Genomic DNA, 17287 nt, shown 5'->3' with positions numbered 1-17287 from the left:
TAGTCCTTGGGATTAGTAAGCTTTCTGATCTCCTCTGGATTGTTTTGTTGGATTTTTTTGCCGTTTGCAATGCATTTCTGTGTGGTTGTGGCCGCTGTTCTTTTGTTCCTGTTTACTAGGTTAAAACCAAACTCCTTGGTGGCAAATTAATTTCAGATAGGGCATTTTATGTATGGCCGTATGCATGCATGAACACACATTTAATAGAAGTCTGTTGGAAGATCTGGAGAACACTGTGTATTTCAGATGTTTCCTACTGTCTTTTTCAGGGTTGCAATAAAAAGTTACTGTCCTGTTAAACAGCAGGCACAAGCTATTGTGTGAGCCCATTTCTGTGTTGCTGTGTGTCTTTATCTTCTATGGCAAATGAATGTTAGTTCTGAGAACAGCAAGTTGGCTGGTTTTGTTGTGTTTAAGGCAGTATTTATCCACTCCGAGTTCTGTATATTATTCTGAGGGAAAGCTTGTAAATGTCCATAGTTTTGGGTTTGTGCCATTTTTATAGCTAGAAACTTGTATGTAAGTTTTGTCTAGTGTGGAAAGTTCTCTTGGGACCTTTTAAGCCAGTGCTGATGAAAGTGGCAGTTGAATATTTGAAAAGGACATTTGGTGTATGAAAACATCAGATATTATCATTGTAACTTGAATAACTAGCATTTTGACAAAGCTACCTTTTACTTAATATTCAGAATGATTTAGATGAAGGCATTAATGTTTTTGCTCTAACTTCCTTGGGTCCAGCTCATTGCACGTGGTACAGCAAGGGACTCTTGGAGAGGTCTTTGGGATGCCAAAAGAAGTTCTAGTTCATTATTAGCACAAATTTGCACTATGTAATGCAACATTATTTTTTTTGACAGTAAATTAAATTATGAAAAAACTTTGGAAAAATGAAACCAGTGCAGATATTAACACTTGGCCTCGCTATGAAATGTGTTTTGGTCTGCTGTTAAGGGCTATAGTATTTACTGGAACTGAAACATCCTTGTGCCTGAGTATTTACAATCTCCCACATGGATGCAGTTCTGACCTCAGAAGGTTGTAGTGTTGTCATTTGGGGTGTTGAAACCGGGTGTGGAGAATGGTGGGGTTTTGCTAAGCTAGTAGAAGTCTGCGTCCACATCTGGGACTCTCCTGACTAATGTGGGCAAAATACTAAACCATTGCCAGTGCTTGCCTTCTTTATATGTCCCTTCCTTCATGGTTGGGCTTGATGATCTCAAAGGTCTTTTCCAACTTAGTGATTCTATGATTTAAGTGATTCTATGTTTGTTTTCTGAAGAAAGTACAAAGAATTAGTTTATTTTTGCCACAGCTTTTCAAAACTGCCTCTTCCCCACCAAGTTATGGTAGCTGATCGAGTAAGCATTTGCAGCCACTAATTTGAACAGATTTTCTCATTACATTTTCAGTGCAGTGATTTAAACGAACCTGTTCTATTTTGAACCAAAGTAGCACAGAAACAGTCTTAAGAACCAGTATGGTGTCTCAGCAACTGTAGTGTTTTAAGCTGCTAATGCTCTTTTTTTGTGCATGTGGTATTACTGTGTCCATATTTCTGTTTCTGACATACAGCACCTTTCAAAAAAAAAAAAAACCAAAAACAAAAACCCCAGAAATTTCACTTATGAAAGAAATATATCTGATTTTGAGACCTTCAAGGCATATTATAAAAAAATAATACAGGTAAGGCAGGTTGCAGTGAGGCCCTTGGAATGGAGGTTGTGCTCTACAGGTAACTGGAGCAAGTGTCAATTTAATATGGCTGATGTAGGAACAGATGTTTTCTGAGATAGGTCAGTGACATCCTCACAAATTATACAACATTTGTAGAAGTCTGTTTAGGACTAATGGGGGCTTATTAGCTTGTGCTTGATGCTGGAGAAATGTAATTATACTGATTGTACAGCCAGTACAGATCTGTAGCAGCCTAGCTCTGTTTGAGATAATAATTCCTCTCAGAAAGTGAGTTAACAGTGCGGTGAGAGCTGTGACCTAGAATTTTAAGTGTATGTGTTGTCTGGATAGTCTCATCCCTCCTTTTTTTTCCTGCTACCCCGTGATAACTCTGTATTATGGAACTTGGCATTTTTTAGCTTTTTCTCCAGTTTGGCCCAGCCTCTGTGGGATTTGGTATTTTGATTTCCAAAATAATAATGAAGAGTGTAAAATTGTTATTATTGTTGTTGTTATTAGTGTTATTATTAGCATCCTGCTGCCTGGTATAGAATTGAACTGTGTTTCTTTCCAAGACCTGCCCTCATGTGGGGTTTGATTCCCACTGTGCCCTTGCTTTCAAGGGTTTCTCACCATTTGGATCAATTTTGATTTTGCCTGTACAATTTTGAAGCTTGTGCTACAGTGTGTGTACCCACATGTTGTTTTGAATCACTCCTACATAATCTTTACTTAATTTTGATGAATTTTTATGTTGCTTTATAAAGAAGACATTTTATAATGCAGGAAAACAGTGTAAGTTTGGAAATTAGTAAATATTACACACAAAGTAGAAACAGCGCTATACTATATTAAGTATTTGTTCAGTTGAAGCATTGAATGTAATTTCTTGTGCTGATAATTAAAACTGAATTATTTTAATTGTGACTAAAATTAAATTTGATGTAGAGATGGATAGTCCTGACCATAGTGATTGTAGGTGGCTGTTGTCTTTTGCCAGAGTTTTGGCAGCCTCCACACACTGGTGCTTGCTTTTGAATTCTGAAGTTCTTATATCTCCAAGAAGTCTTATTATTGCCACTGCTTGGTACTCTTTTCTTTGTCAGCTGATGAATGCTTTTTTAATCCTGATTTTACTTTTTCCTCCACTTTAAATGATATACACAAGAAAAAAATAGATTTTCATTAAACTTTAATGAAGAGAATGCTTGCAAATACAGTGAATACCCTTGCGATTCTTAGTATGGTAAAATGGATTAAAGTGCTCACTTTTAATTTCATTTATTTCATGTTTCTGTGTAGTAGGAGTGGATTAGGCTGTTTTACTTGTTCTCATGCCCTCCACCTCAATTACACTTCCCCCCTTCTTTTTTTAATAAAGAATTGAATCAAAACTACTAGGCAAATTAGGATATCCCTTTGAATGAAAAATAAACCATTTAAGTAGTGGGTTTGCACAGTAAAAGTTTGCTTTCCTAACTGTTAGGATTTCCCCCCCACCTTCAATCTAGGTTGTTTTCCTGCTGTGATTTTCTAGATGGCTTAGATTATTTCTTTTTCTGTTAGTCTCTTTATTCTGATACTGGCATAGCATAGGCCTACTTGTGAATTGTTTGCTTATTAGTAGCTATAACAAGTATCGGGTACCTCTGTTCTTTTAGGGAAAAGTATGCAGTTAAATATCAAAAAAGGAAAGCTAAGGTTTATTGTCAGCTTTCGAGTTGGTTCTGTTGCAGCCTTTAGTAGTCAGTGTTTTTTGCCTACTTATTTTTGTGACAACTGTGGAAGTGGCACTTTAATTGCTACAGTTACTGCTTAGTAGTTGTGTTTAGATTTTTCCTGCCCTGCTGTGACATTAATTTAATTTTGTTGAGTTCTGGTTATGCAGCCAGCTGACTTTTTCTGAAGTACTGCATACACTGATGGTGTTTGCACAAGTTGCATAGGCTCAGATTTTCTTTAAAGGAGAAATATTTGTGATAAGTAGTGAGGAAAAAGGAACATATCCATCCTATAGGTATACTTGTATTTTGTAGTTCTTTAATGGGAAAAACTACATCTAAGTAAGCATTAACATTTTCTAACAACCTGCTTAGATATAAAATCTTTATTTATTAATTCTATATTTTTTTAAGGCATGGTGTCTCCTATTTCATAGATTTTGTTTATTCTGTAAGCGTGGTGACGTTGGTTGATTTTTAAAAAAGTGGTTTGTCAAAAAGGCAGCTAGACTGAGAAAACAGCCAGAGTAATTCTTAACTGGGTAAATCTTAACTTTTTTGAAACAGGAGATCAGCAAAATCTCGAAGCAGAAGTCCATATTCGTCAAGGCACTCAAGGTCTCGTAGCAGACACAGGTTATCTAGATCCAGAAGTCGTCACTCGAGTATTTCTCCTAGTACATTGACTCTGAAGAGTAGCCTGGCTGCTGAGCTGAACAAGAACAAAAAAGCGAGAGCTGCTGAGGCAGCCAAAGCCAGTGCAAAAGCTTCCAATACTTCAACACCCACTAAGGGAAACACTGATGCTGCTGCAGGTGCACCTCAAGTGAACAATGTAAAGGACCTGAAGAAAATAAAAACTGAGCCTACGCCTTCTCCTACAAGCAGCGCAAATTTGAAAAATGACAAGGCAAAAGCAAAAGTCTCACTTCCTGAAACTAAAGGGGAAAATAATTTAATTGCAGACAAAGTTACTAAGCAGAAACCTACAGCAGTAAAAGAGAACAAAGTGACTGTTGTAAAACCGCCACCCGTCGCTGTAAAAGAGAAAAGCAAACCGACTACACCAAGTGTAGTAACCAAGGAGAAGGATCGAATTGTTGCACTACCGACCTCCACACTGCCACCCTTGCCTTTGCCTCCAACGCTGCCTGAAGATAAAGAACCTGATAGGTGAGTTGTAGCATAGATTTGCTTTTTGGGATTGTTTCTTTTTCTATATTATAGTTGTTAATGTCTGTTATTGTCAGTTATTGTTTACTTTTATTATTACAGGTATTGTGGGAAATAATATTAATCCTATTTGCTAGATCAGGCTGATACATGAGGTAGTTTGTGCTATTCAGTTGTTTAACATGGCAATTATTAGTGAACTGAAGGAATTTGATCTTAAAAATTAATTTAACTGGTTCTTGAAAAGAGGAGGATTTAGTCTAGGAGGAATCTTTCAATAAAAAGTTCACTAAAGAGACAATTTTAAATTGCTGGTACATAATAGCTTTGGGACTAATGTAGGATGCATTCAAGGATTCAAGATTCCAGGTTTGGTAGGAACAAGCACATACTTCTGTGGAAAAGTTGAATTCAGTAGCAGTATGTGAAAAATCTTCTATTAACTGGGGTTTGAGCTAAATATTCTCTTCTCTGGAAGGGAATTGCTTTTATGGCTGCACCTTATTTTAGCATAATTTATCTCTGCTATCAGTATCATTTTGCATCTTTAAAATGGAAGTGAGGCTCATGTCTTGTCATTTGTGTTCAATTTTTACACTTCAAAAATTATCTGTAGTGAAGAAATTCATGTCTCTATTCCCAGGTGTAGTCTGGGTTTAGACTGTGTTAAGTCTCTTCATAGTCCTAATGGAGAATATGCACTGTGATTTGTGTTGGAAAATTATACTGTTGAATGATAATTCACTATTTTTCTTTTGGCTTTGGTGATGAAATTGAGAAGTTACTTTTGTTTTTACTCAGTGTAATATGCCTCTTGTCTATATGAGAAATCAACTTCTCACAACAAGCAAAATGAAGATTTATTAGCATTGGAGTAAAAACTGATGCAAGTGTGCTATATCTTCGTAAAAAAAACAAGTTGCAAAAGAAAAATTCCAAACAATACAAAGTGCTTTTATTTACGTTGCATATCTATGAAACTAGCCTGCCTTCTCTTGTTCTTTGAGAAGTGTGTGATGTTTCTTTGATTAGTAAAAGTAGTTATAACCAGAATTGTAGATGTTTCTCTTGTGTTTGCCAGTAGTTTAATGCAATGTTAAATGCATGGGAGGCCCTCAAAAATAAATACAACCTAATAAGGCATTAGATTTTTTTTTGACAGTAGTAGCAAAAGAAATCTTGTTTCTTGCCCTTCAGCAGTCTAGCAAATGTCATTGCACTTTTTCAGAATCATGTCTGTATGGTGAGTGTGTGGTTGTATTTAAATTTATGTCAAAGCCATCCTCTCTAGGTAAACAGGATTTCTGAGACTTATTTGAGGGGAGCTAAGCTACAATTAAGTGGTTCTATCAGCAGTGAGCTCATTCTCCTTTTAGAAAAAGCCTAATGCTTATAAATAGCTGCATTAGAAAGATAAATAACGAGTAATAATGTCATTTATGCTTTGCTTAGTTCTGCCTGTAGGTTGTTATAAATTTCATATCAGAATGGTTATGATTACAAGTCATGGTAAAGCTTAAGTCATCAAATTAAAATGATCAATGTTTTTTAGGAGGGAGGAGGGTGAAGGGTTTGCCTTGGGCTCAGAGTTACTATGGGGAAATTGTGCCAACAAAGAAAGCTTGTTGCTATGCAGAACTGTCTGGTTCCTAATGTTGTGTCAGTTGTGAACTTCAGTAAGAATCTGAAAACCCAGAAATAAACTACCTAAGGAACGGCAGTGTTGCAAGCCCACTGCGTAGGCAAGCCTAAAGCAAAAACTTCTAGTGGTCAATGATGTGTGGTTTAACAGACCTGAAAAAAAAGCTGCTCTCGGCTGCCTCTGTTTTTATGTACCACTTCTAAAATTCTTGTGTGAACCTCTCATACATTGTGCTTTCACTTATACTGGAAGTCTGGGGGCAAAATTGTGAGAGAAATACAAATATATGAACTTAAAAATTAAGAATTTTTCTTTACCATGATAATTACATGCACTGTCCAAAGGTGGTTTATTCTTTATAGCGTGCTAACCATTATATTTGTGAAGAGGGCAGTATATGCTTCCTTGAGGCGCTTCTTTAAATTCAGGCAGCTGCAGCTTGAGAAGTGGTAGAAGACATTAAAGTGTTCTGTTTTCACGGCGTGGCATAGCCATGCAAGACACTGGAATGCGTTATTTAAATAAATAAGAATTGATAATTGCAATTAATGTAAGAAGGAATATATGCATTCGCTGTGATGGAAGGCAGCAAGTTCTTTCCATTTAGAGAAGTTCCTGCTTTGTCTATGAGACTAAGTAGATAAGAAGTTGCAGAAAAACTTCCAGAAAAGGTTCCCAGAGGAGGATGCTGACAGTAGGATAGTGCAGTTTGGCAAACGCAGCTATCCTGGAGAGTGTCCCCTCGAAGCATGACAGAAAGTTTTCTTGGTACAATGACAGTTTGAAATTTAAGGAGAATACTATATGAGAGTCCTGTGGGAGAGCAACTGTTGTGTAATTATGAAGTTTAGAGATGGTTTTGTCTTTAAAATTGCTGGCTATATAATAGCTGCACAAATCTAGCTAAACTAAAGGAAATCCTGGTAAAATGGAACTGTGTTTTTGAAAAATGTGGGGGGTTGTTTGTGTATTTTCACTTGATTTGCATGCTGTTCACTAGAAGCAAGTTGAATCTGGAGTGTTTGAGGAAATGTATGAGTTTGGAATCTGTAAATGAGGTGGCGTGGATTTGTCCGGTAATGCCCTGCAGTGTTACTGTAACAGCGAAGTTTAGTGTCTCTGGAGACCAACTTTACGGGGAACTGGATTAGGATTATCTTCTCTTTTCTAAGAGAAGCCAGTTAGACTACACTTACACTTCAGACTACTGCTGCACTTCTGATGTCTGGCAGCACACGGACTCTAAATATTCTTAATAGTCTAGACCATAAGCTTAAGAAGAAGCTTGTGTGGCAGAAGTCATCTGGCCTTGTAAGGCTTGCTGTGTCATCTAATTTCAGCTTTCACTACAAAGATCTGATTTCATAGTTTCTGCAGAATTTTGATAGTTAGCTCTCTAGAAGATGCATGGCTATTAGTGAGCCATTAGTAAAGCGCAAATCCAAGTCCTGCAGATTCTAAGAGCAGAGATATCAAATGTTGATGCATCACCAGCCTAGATTGTGTTTTAAAAAAATAATTCAAATAGGTTTTCTGTTATATATGTTAATATCATTCTACTGTGTCCAACTTATTAGCAAGATTGTGTCTTTTCTATTAGTTTACGAGAGAATCTTTCGGTGAAGTCGGTTAAAGAAGCGGAGAAGAAACTTCGCCATCTGCTTGCAGACTTGCCACTTCCACCTGAGTTGCCTGGAGGAGCTGATGTATCCAAAAGTCCTGAAGAAAAGAAACCAGCAGTTCAGTTACACAGCAAGAGAAGACCAAAGTATGTTTATTAGACTTTTTTTAAAGCCTATCAAGCAGTAGAAGTGATAATAGTTTCTTTAAAATCTATTGTTTTCAAGAGAATTCTGCTTTGTAATGACTTTTTTAATATTAGCATGGTTTATTGCTACTTAATGGTAGGAAACTAGTTATCTAATAAAATCTTATCAGTATTTACTGTTGAGGGTTTTTTGCAAGGTTAAGGCAATTCTTGGGTGTTGGCTATATTACTAGAAATGTTTGTCATTTTCTAGAATATGTGGACCACGACATGGTGAAACAAAAGAAAAAGAAATAGACTGGGGAAAGCGCTGTGTGGATAAATTTGATATCATTGGTATTATCGGTGAAGGCACTTATGGGCAAGTTTACAAAGCCAGGGATAAAGACACAGGTGAGTTCGAAAAAGTAAACGTATTCCTGCATTTCTAAAGGGTATTTTGTTTTTATATTGAGTAAGATTTGTGATAGTCCGTCCTCTAATTTGTGGAAACTTTAGTTGTTATTTTGTTAGTTTAGTTTAAATTCTAGCATTTGCCTAAATCAGAAGTTACCTTTTTCTGCCTTGGAAAAATGTTTATTTGTGTCGTTGTGGCTGAAAACAAGCTGTGTAGTCAATTTCTAATGCTTATTACTTGAGTTTTGATGCTGTATGCAGTTGAGCTAGGGAGGGTGCAGAGAGGGCGAATACTCTGGTGAAACAAAGTCACACCCAAGACAGGTTGACAAAGAATAATGGAGTTTGTAAAGAGATGGAAGTGAAAGAAGCTAATTTTAGCTTCATGTTAAACTATTGCTCAGATGAGTGAGCAGTCACTGCTATGATACATAAAAATGTTGTTACTACTTCTAAGCAAATAATGTATTGAAATCAATTCTTCATATGTGCTGTCTGTTGCTTGATCATTTTATGTTCAGTTAGTAGTTCTTTCTGTGACTGCTTGCCTTTCTGGCTTATTTGTGCATGCTTTGAATGCTGGGTAATTTTCTACTTCAGCAGTAACTGAATTATGTAGGATAACATACCAGCCTCAGTTCCTTCTCTCTGATTCCCAGAAGAATGAGCAGAGTAATTATATCATTGGATTGGCCAAGTCAGTGAAAGCTAACAAAAAATCTTTCTACAAATATATAAATAATAAAAGGCGGACTAGGGAGACCATACAGTCCCTATTGGACGCAGAAGGAACAACAGTAACAGGGGATGAGGAAAAGGCTGAGGTACTTAATGCCTTCTTTGCCTCAGTCTTTAGTTGTAAGGAGGGTCGTTCCGTCTGTGTACTAACCCAGGAGCTAGAGGAGCATAATGAGGCTCCCGTGATCCAAGAGGAGGTGGTCAGAGCCTTGCTAGCCCGACTGGACACCCACAAGTCTATGGGGCCGGACGGGATTCACCCTAGGGTACTGAAGGAGCTGGCGGATGTGCTGGCCAAACCCCCTTCCATCATCTTCCAACAGTCCTGGAAGACTGGGGAAGTCCCACTGGACTGGAGGCTGGCTGATGTCATGCCTATCTACAAAAAGGGCCGCAGGGAGGATCCAGGGAACTACAGGCCTGTCAGTCTGACCTCAGTGCCAGGGAAAGTCATGGAGCAGGTGATCTTGAGTGCTATCATGAAGCACATGCAAGAGAACCGGGTGATCAGGCCCAGTCAACATGGGTTCACAAAAGGCAGGTCTTGCCAGACTAACCTGATCGCCTTCTATGACAAAGTGACTCGGCTGCTGGATGAGGGAAGGGCTGTGGATGTGGTCTTCCTGGACTTCAGCAAAGCCTTTGACACAGTTTCTCACAGCATTCTGCTTGAGAAACTGTCAGCCTCTGGCCTGGACAGGCGCACACTCTCCTGGGTGGAAACCTGGTTGGATGGCCGGGCCCAGAGAGTGGTGGTAAATGGTGTGAAATCCAGCTGGAGGCCAGTGACAAGTGAGGTTCCCCAGGGCTCGGTGCTGGGTCCAGCCCTGTTCAATGTCTTCATCAATGATCTGGATGAAGGCATCGAGTGCACCCTTAGCAAGTTTGCAGACGACACTAAGCTGGGTGGAAGAGTGTATCTGCTGGAGGGTAGGGAGGCTCTGCAAAGGGATCTGAACAGGCTGGACCGCTGGGCAGAGTCCAATGGCATGAGGTTTAACAAGGCCAAGTGCCGGGTCGTGCACCTGGGGCACAACAACCCTGTGCAGTGCTACAGACTAGGAGAAGTCTGGCTAGAAAGCTGCCTGGAGGAGAGGGACCTGGGGGTGTTGTTTGACAACTGACTGAATATGAGCCAGCAGTGTGCCCAGGTGGCCAAGAAGGCCAATGGCATCTGGGCTCGTATCAGAAACGGCGTGACCAGCAGGTCCAGGGAGGTTATCCTCCCTCTGTACTCGGTATTGGTGAGACCGCTCCTTGAATCCTGTGTTCAGTTCTGGGCCCCTCACCATAAGAAGGATGTTGAGGCTCTGGAACGAGTCCAGAGAAGAGCAACAAAGCTGGTGAAGGGGCTGGAGAACAGGCCTTGTGAGGAGCGGCTGAGAGAGCTGGGGTTGTTTAGCCTGGAGAAGAGGAGGCTGAGGGGTGACCTCACTGCTCTCTACAACTACCTGAAAGGAGGTTGTCGAGAGGAGGGTGCTGGCCTCTTCTCCCAAGTGACAGGGGACAGGACAAGAGGGAATGGCCTCAAGCTCCGCCAGGGGAGGTTTAGGCTAGACGTTAGGAAAAAATTCTTTACAGAAAGGGTCATTGGGCACTGGAACAGGCTGCCCAGGGAGGTGGTTGAGTCACCTTCCCTGGAGGTGTTTAAGGCACGGGTGGATGAGGTGCTGAGGGATATGGTTTAGTGTTTGATGGGAACGGTTGGACTCGATGATCCGGTGGGTCTCTTCCAACCTGGTTATTCTGTGATTCTGTGATCATTCCTTCTTTATTCTTTATCTGTACTTGTCTGTTGGTAAACTTTTAGTTCTTAAGTTGAACTGTCAGATTTTATTTTATAGCTCTGCCTTGGGAACTATTTCACATTATCACATCATCATTAGAAGCTTCTTCCAGCTACCCTGGGATTCTGTTCTGCGCACATTTAACTTTTTCGTCCTGTTGTAACCATATTGCTTCTTTAGCAAGTTTCAGATTACTTATATGTGGCAGTCATTTTTTAACTTCCAGTAGAAGTTGCCACTGTCTGTATTGAATGGGTCCATACAGTTAGGACAGACCTTCCATTAGCTTTGAACGCAAGTCCTGTGCGCAGAGTGGCTTTATTGCCTTTGAGATACCTTATAACAAGCTGCGCAATGGGCTTTCATAGCGAGTGTATGTGTCATGTGGTAATACATGCATCTATTGTGTATCTGTCTCATACACTGATGTAGAAATAGTCCTTTTTAGAGCCATACAAAAGTAACTGTGTTGTGGATGAACTTCTGAGGCACAGCAACAAACTAAGAACAGAGTGGTTGAGCTGACATATAGTCTTCAGATATCCTCCATCAGAAGTAGTTCATGCTTCTGCCATTTTGCAGAATCTAATTTCATCCATCCCAGCCTGCAGTAAAATAAAAAGGAAAATTCCTCCTCACTGTAAACTTGAATGACACTTTTGCTTGCAGTAAGTATCCTGATGAATTTGAGAACTCTTTAGTCACCTGCCTTATATCTTGAACTATGTAGTTCAAGATTTTCTACCAGAGCAGACATAGGTCTCTTGTCTCTAAAGCTGCTGTTGATAGTTCCTGTCAATAGACATGGTGTGGAATATCAGGGTGCAGGTGGGTGGGGGATGCAGGAGGAGGAAGACAGACCTGACAGTGGGTAGCTGAAAAAAATCTCAGTTCTTCATGTGATGTTTCCCAACAGTGGTTAATTCTGTTACCATTCAGCATAATGTTTGGTGCAAGCATTAAAATGTTCACTGTTTAGTCTATTCAGAAATTTTAACAAATGGAAAGGGTTTTAAAAACAAATGAACAAACCTCATACTAAATTCCATAGTTTGATTGCTAATCTTAATGCTTTCATTTCAATTTTCTCTTAGGGGAAATGGTGGCACTAAAGAAAGTACGTCTGGATAATGAAAAAGAAGGGTTTCCAATTACAGCTATTCGGGAGATTAAGATTCTTCGACAGCTTAATCACCAAAGCATTATCAACATGAAGGAAATAGTAACAGATAAGGAAGATGCTTTGGACTTCAAGAAGGACAAAGGTATGTACACTAACATAGGGGTAATGCTTTCTGGTCATGTTCTTAATAAGGCAATCTGCCGTGCTGGATTTTAAGTTAAACATCATTAAAAAATACGTTTACAAATAGTGATGCTTGACAAGGAGTTTTAATTTTGATATAATTACTACTTGAAGTCCTTGAATTAACTCAGCTCTGCCTTTTGTTCATAGAAATATTTTTGCATGTGTTTTGTGAAATGTACTGATTTCAGTTTTGCTGGAGAGGAACAGATGTCTGACTCCTTGACACTCATGGATTAGGGAGGCCGGCAACAACAGGAAGTTCTTAATTGTGAGATTTTTTTTTTTGTCTTTTATTTTCCTCATAGTATTTTTTTATATCATTTAGTATATTGCAGGCTCAGTGCTGGAGAGATGCTTTTTGCTGTAGCCTTGGTTTTATTCGTATTGGGGCTTCAGTTACTTTTTTAGTAGTTGGACATGTGTGTCTTGAAGGCTGGAAGGAAGATAATGAAAAGCAATATTTGTGTGGTGGTGGTGTGTTTCTGCAAATAGAAGACATGCAGACTTTCATTCTTTTTGTTCCTTCAGTATTAAATCTGGCTTGTTTGAGTTATTCCCGCCTCCTTAGCCTAGAGAATCAAGAAGAGTGGAAGTCACGCAGTGGTCGCTTTGTCTATGGATGCCACTTGCTTTCAGGTCCAAGTCTTAGAAGCCTATTATTTTGGGATATTTGGTTGTCCTGTGGGCAATTTTATGCATGGTTTTTCTGAGGAGGGTGTTTGGAACGTGGTACCTGTGCTTCTTCCCTGCTTTTCTTCCCCAAGTTTCTACCAGCGCTGTGCACGCTGCATAGCCAGCAGAAACACCAGGTGATGTGGTGAGTCAGAAGATGTCTGTCAAAATTAAACAGCAATTAGTTAGATTTTTTCCTAGCATCTTTAGAAAGTGTAATACCTTGAAGGGTGTACAGCACTGACGCATTTAAAAATAGGCAGCCTGTGCAGGTTTAGTGGTCAGCACCTATTCTGAGTCCTGACAGTCTGCAGCAGGCTCTTTAGGCTTTTCATCTGACTCTTGTACTGAGTTTTAATTAGGTCTAACCTCCTTGGCTAATGAGACCACACTGAGCCTTGACAAATACTTAATGACTCATTCATTAATTTTCTCTCTTCCTGTTTGGTCCCATGTTTAGGACCGAATTGTTAAATTTATTTTTTTTTTGTATACTTCAAACTGTATCTCATTCATTTAATTTTTTTTGTCCAACTCTGTTTTTGTGCTTTTGATATTGCTTTCAATTTATTTTCTCATTCTTATTTAACAGCTTATTAAAACAACTACTTTTTTAGAAAATTTGCAGGGGAAGGGGCTTCTCTGGAGATGCTAGATTAAAATTAGGTTCTGATAGTCTCTTGAACGCATTAGCATGATAATGACACTGCTGTTATGATTTCTTCGTGTAAAGAGGGAAGCTGGTGGTGTTTTTCAGGCACTGCATTCTATATTTCTCTAGTGAGTAGTTCATTGTGAGATGGTCATAATGTCTTAGCTATAAATTCCCAGATTGTAGTCTATGCAGGGAACAAATGCAAATGGGAAGGGAGTTTGGTCTTTTTCACAGTAAAACATTGCAAACAAAGAGGGCTGCTTGGCATCAGGAGGAGCCATTATAAAAGTGGGAGTGAAGTCTTACTCAGGCAGAGCTTACTATAGAAGCAAAGTGTTCTGCCTTCTGATGAACATGCTTGTGCTTAGTGTATGCTGTGTGCTTATCTTAGCTTTGGAATAGAACTCTTGCAAAACCCTGGTGATGTCCTGTTTGTAAAAGTGGGAAATTTCTGCCAACGCACGTGCCTTTTGTTAAAAAATGAGTAAAGTTAATTTTATGCTTAAGACTGACTACCATAGCCTGACCTATTACTTGTCTGCTTATTCACTTGTTTGTTTGTTCTAATTGTTTTTTTTGTTGGATCTCAGTAATTTAAAATGCAGCTCATTTGGTTTTATGACAATTACGTACATATTGGGCACGCTTTGTACAGTACTTGTTTTAAGAGTGCTCTTCAAGATATTAATGTTCTCCTGCAAACCTGCTGTGGCTTGGTTTGTCAGCTTTGAATTCTTACACATTTTTAAGTGACATACTCAAAAGTTCGGAAGACACAGGGTTATCAGATTTGTCTCAATATTTTCAGCAGCATTTTACTTTTAAAGAGAGTGGAAGAAAAGTACTTCTGTTTTATCCTGGCCAGGTTGGGTTGTTAGTTTAACAGTAGGAACAGCATTAATAGATAGGATTGGTTTTATTCTTTGTAGACCAGCCATTAAAAAAAGCATTACTGATTACTGTTTGGAATGTAATGTAATGATTACCCACCAGGTAAAAAAGTGTATTTGTGTGTGGCAAGAAGAGATATCCATTTTGCATGTTTCTTGTGCAGGCTTTTCTTCCCTATCTGTCATTTAGAGGGAGAGAGGTGAACACACAAGCTTAGGGAGGAGAACATAACTCATAGTAACTCCTAGTTTGTATTCAGTCTTGTGTGTTTATCTGCATAACAGCTGACTTAACAGTATGTTCAGTTTGGTTTTTTGTTTGTTCTTTTTTGTTTTTCTTAATTTTTAAGCCTCTTCTGCTTCTCTTGGGACATAAACCCTCATTTGACTTGGTAGCACTGATAAGCTATAGTTTCCATTCAATATTTTCCTAAAACCTCAAAACTCTGGTTATTTTTGTTGAAAACATGTTCTTCTAGTGAGCTAGTGCAGGAGCAATTTGTGGGTTTCAGTCTTCAACAGTAGTAGAAGCAGCCTTGATATTGTTAGTGCCCAAGCCTGCTGGCAACTAAACTTCCCTTTAATTTTCTTTTTTGTTTGCTTGATGGCAGTTCAAATTCATTTGAGTTTTAATTTGAGTTCACGCTCATGAAATTCAGTTCATGTCCTTTTGGACCAGAGTGTGGAGCAGGAGGATTTTATTTGGCAGAATCTTTTCATCTTCTCGGTATTTTTTTTATCTGAGAAAGTTTGTGTGATGTTCCCTGTGCAACAGTAATTGAAGAAAACGGGATTTAAAACAGAAGTGGAAAACAAAGAGTTATGTCCTAAGTATGTTTGAATCTATATACCTCATAAGTGAAGTTAATTGAGCCACGTTATCAGTTAAGTGAATCATTGGAAAAAAGGCCCTTCTTACGCTGAGCTTTTGTCAGCTCTGGTTTGTTTTCTCAGGGAGTCATGTCTTTTAATAAGACTGGGATGTGTCTCTTTTTTTGGGCACCTGAGATGGTCCTTTTTCTCAGTTGCCTCTTTATCAGGTAGAAGCTGTTTGCTGGTGGTCAACAGTGTAGCTCTGGGATTGCCGTGATCTCTGTTTGCTAAACATGTGTTGAGTGCCTGACTTAGCTGTAGTTGCTGTGAATGTAAAACCAGTACTTGTACTGACTGACATCTCTTCCTCCTTTTGACTGGAAGAGGCGTTTTCAATTGCATACCCAGGGGAGGATATAAAACTTTGCATGGGAAACTCCAGGGAAAAAAAATCTGGTTAATATTGCAGCTTCTTGGGGTTTTTTTCCTGTGCATGAATAATCTATCTGGATTGTATGTGTTTCTAAAATTCATTTTAAGGTTTATTTTAGATAGATTAATGTTTGGATTGATTTGCGGTACAAATTAACAAACCTTTTTAGGCATGAAGTTGGTATTTACCTTGGCAATACTGTAGTACACATGTCAGAAGAACACTGATTCTATATGTTGTTGTATGATTAGCAGGTTACTCTCTCATAGCCATCGAGGAGTACTTTGTTTGAAAGCTTATCATTTGGAAGGAGTCTGTGATAGTGATCACACAGTCCTCAGGGAGTATTTCACTACAGGCTTCTCTCTCTACTTATATCCCAGCTGGTTTTATCTGGGTTTCCTGAGAAGCTTACTAAAACCAAACTGATCTGAATTTCAGAAACCTCTAGTGATCTACAGTGTGCCTTGCTGCTCTGAGCTAGTGATAGAAACTTCTTACCCAAATAGTTTTCAAGCAATAGCTAAGTTACCAGGAAGAGTGTGAGTGCTTGAGTGCTGTTTCCTGTTTGCGTGCTGCACTGGACTCCAGCCTGAAATGAGTGCAGGCCTAATTGTATGTCTTTTCAACTTGATCCATGTTGTGGCAAAATGAAAAGAATGCCTGATTATTAACCCAAGATTTCTGATATGCTTGGTTTACTTTTCCTCCACTTCAAGTTTTTTATTCAGTTTCTTATTTCCCTGTACTACGTGATGAAACAGGGATGGTATTTACACCCAGGGCTTCAGTATGCCCTTGACTGATACGCCTATTTCAGAACATGTTTCCATGTACATACTGTTTGGGTTGAATGTTTTTCAAGACGGGACTGTGGTTGAACTTGGGTGAAAATGTTGTTGTGCATTTATTAGACTAAATTTGTATTCAGTAAGAAGTTTTTTAAAATCTAAATTGAAAAATTATTATAGCAGTGATTATTTCTATAATCCTAAGGTGATTGATTCAATGACTATGCCTTTATTTGGTGTTTCTCAAATTAGAAAATAGGTTTGTAAAATGTGAGTGAAAAGAAGATGAATGGCTGTTGAAGGAACTTTAATATAAGGAACTTTAAGGAATTGCTAGACAATTTCTTCTTTAGTTTTCAAGCTCTGATAAAATTGTGTTTAAAACTCATGGTATACAGTGTATCGTGAGTACTGGAAGAGGCATGTTAAAGAAATGGAACAGTAAAAACAATCCAATTACCTCTAATCAATAAAGGGGGAAAAATATATATGTACATGTACTGCATAGAAGAAGCTGAGGAGGCTTGTTAGCAAAATTAAAATCTGAATGAGCCTCATTCTGAACAGTGAGTACGGAACAAAATATTAAAAACCAATTCAACAGCTCACGTTGTACATACCATGCACTGAATGAGGCAGGGATCTTTTTCCCTAAGCTTTTTTGGTTTTCAAGATACTATTGTAATCCATATATACAAGGACTGAATTAAAATTTGCACAAAATAAGGCACCTCTGGTCTCCTGGTTCCTCTGGTCTGTATCTAATCATATTAGATATTTTGAGAAACCGGAAATGCTTTCCCTATGAAATGACATTTTGAA

At 38.7% G+C, this 17287-nt stretch overlaps 1 protein-coding gene across 5 annotated transcripts in view; it reads left to right on the top strand.

The window, feature by feature from the left end:
* Positions 1 to 17287, top strand: part of CDK13 (cyclin dependent kinase 13) — a 47661-nt gene that overhangs the window by 7213 nt on the left and 23161 nt on the right. For all 5 annotated transcript variants that reach the window (XM_069859789.1, XM_069859786.1, XM_069859788.1 and 2 more), the window contains exons 2-5: positions 3966 to 4571; positions 7814 to 7981; positions 8235 to 8374; positions 11997 to 12167. In XM_069859789.1, the coding sequence (XP_069715890.1) occupies positions 3966 to 4571; positions 7814 to 7981; positions 8235 to 8374; positions 11997 to 12167 (1085 nt within the window). The remainder of the gene's footprint in view (positions 1 to 3965; positions 4572 to 7813; positions 7982 to 8234; positions 8375 to 11996; positions 12168 to 17287) is intronic.

This window comes from Phaenicophaeus curvirostris, chromosome 6 (genome assembly GCF_032191515.1).
Source record: "Phaenicophaeus curvirostris isolate KB17595 chromosome 6, BPBGC_Pcur_1.0, whole genome shotgun sequence".
NCBI lineage: Eukaryota > Metazoa > Chordata > Aves > Cuculiformes > Cuculidae > Phaenicophaeus > Phaenicophaeus curvirostris.
The sequence above is the reverse complement of the archived record's forward strand: the minus strand, read 5'-3'. Positions and strand labels throughout refer to the sequence as shown.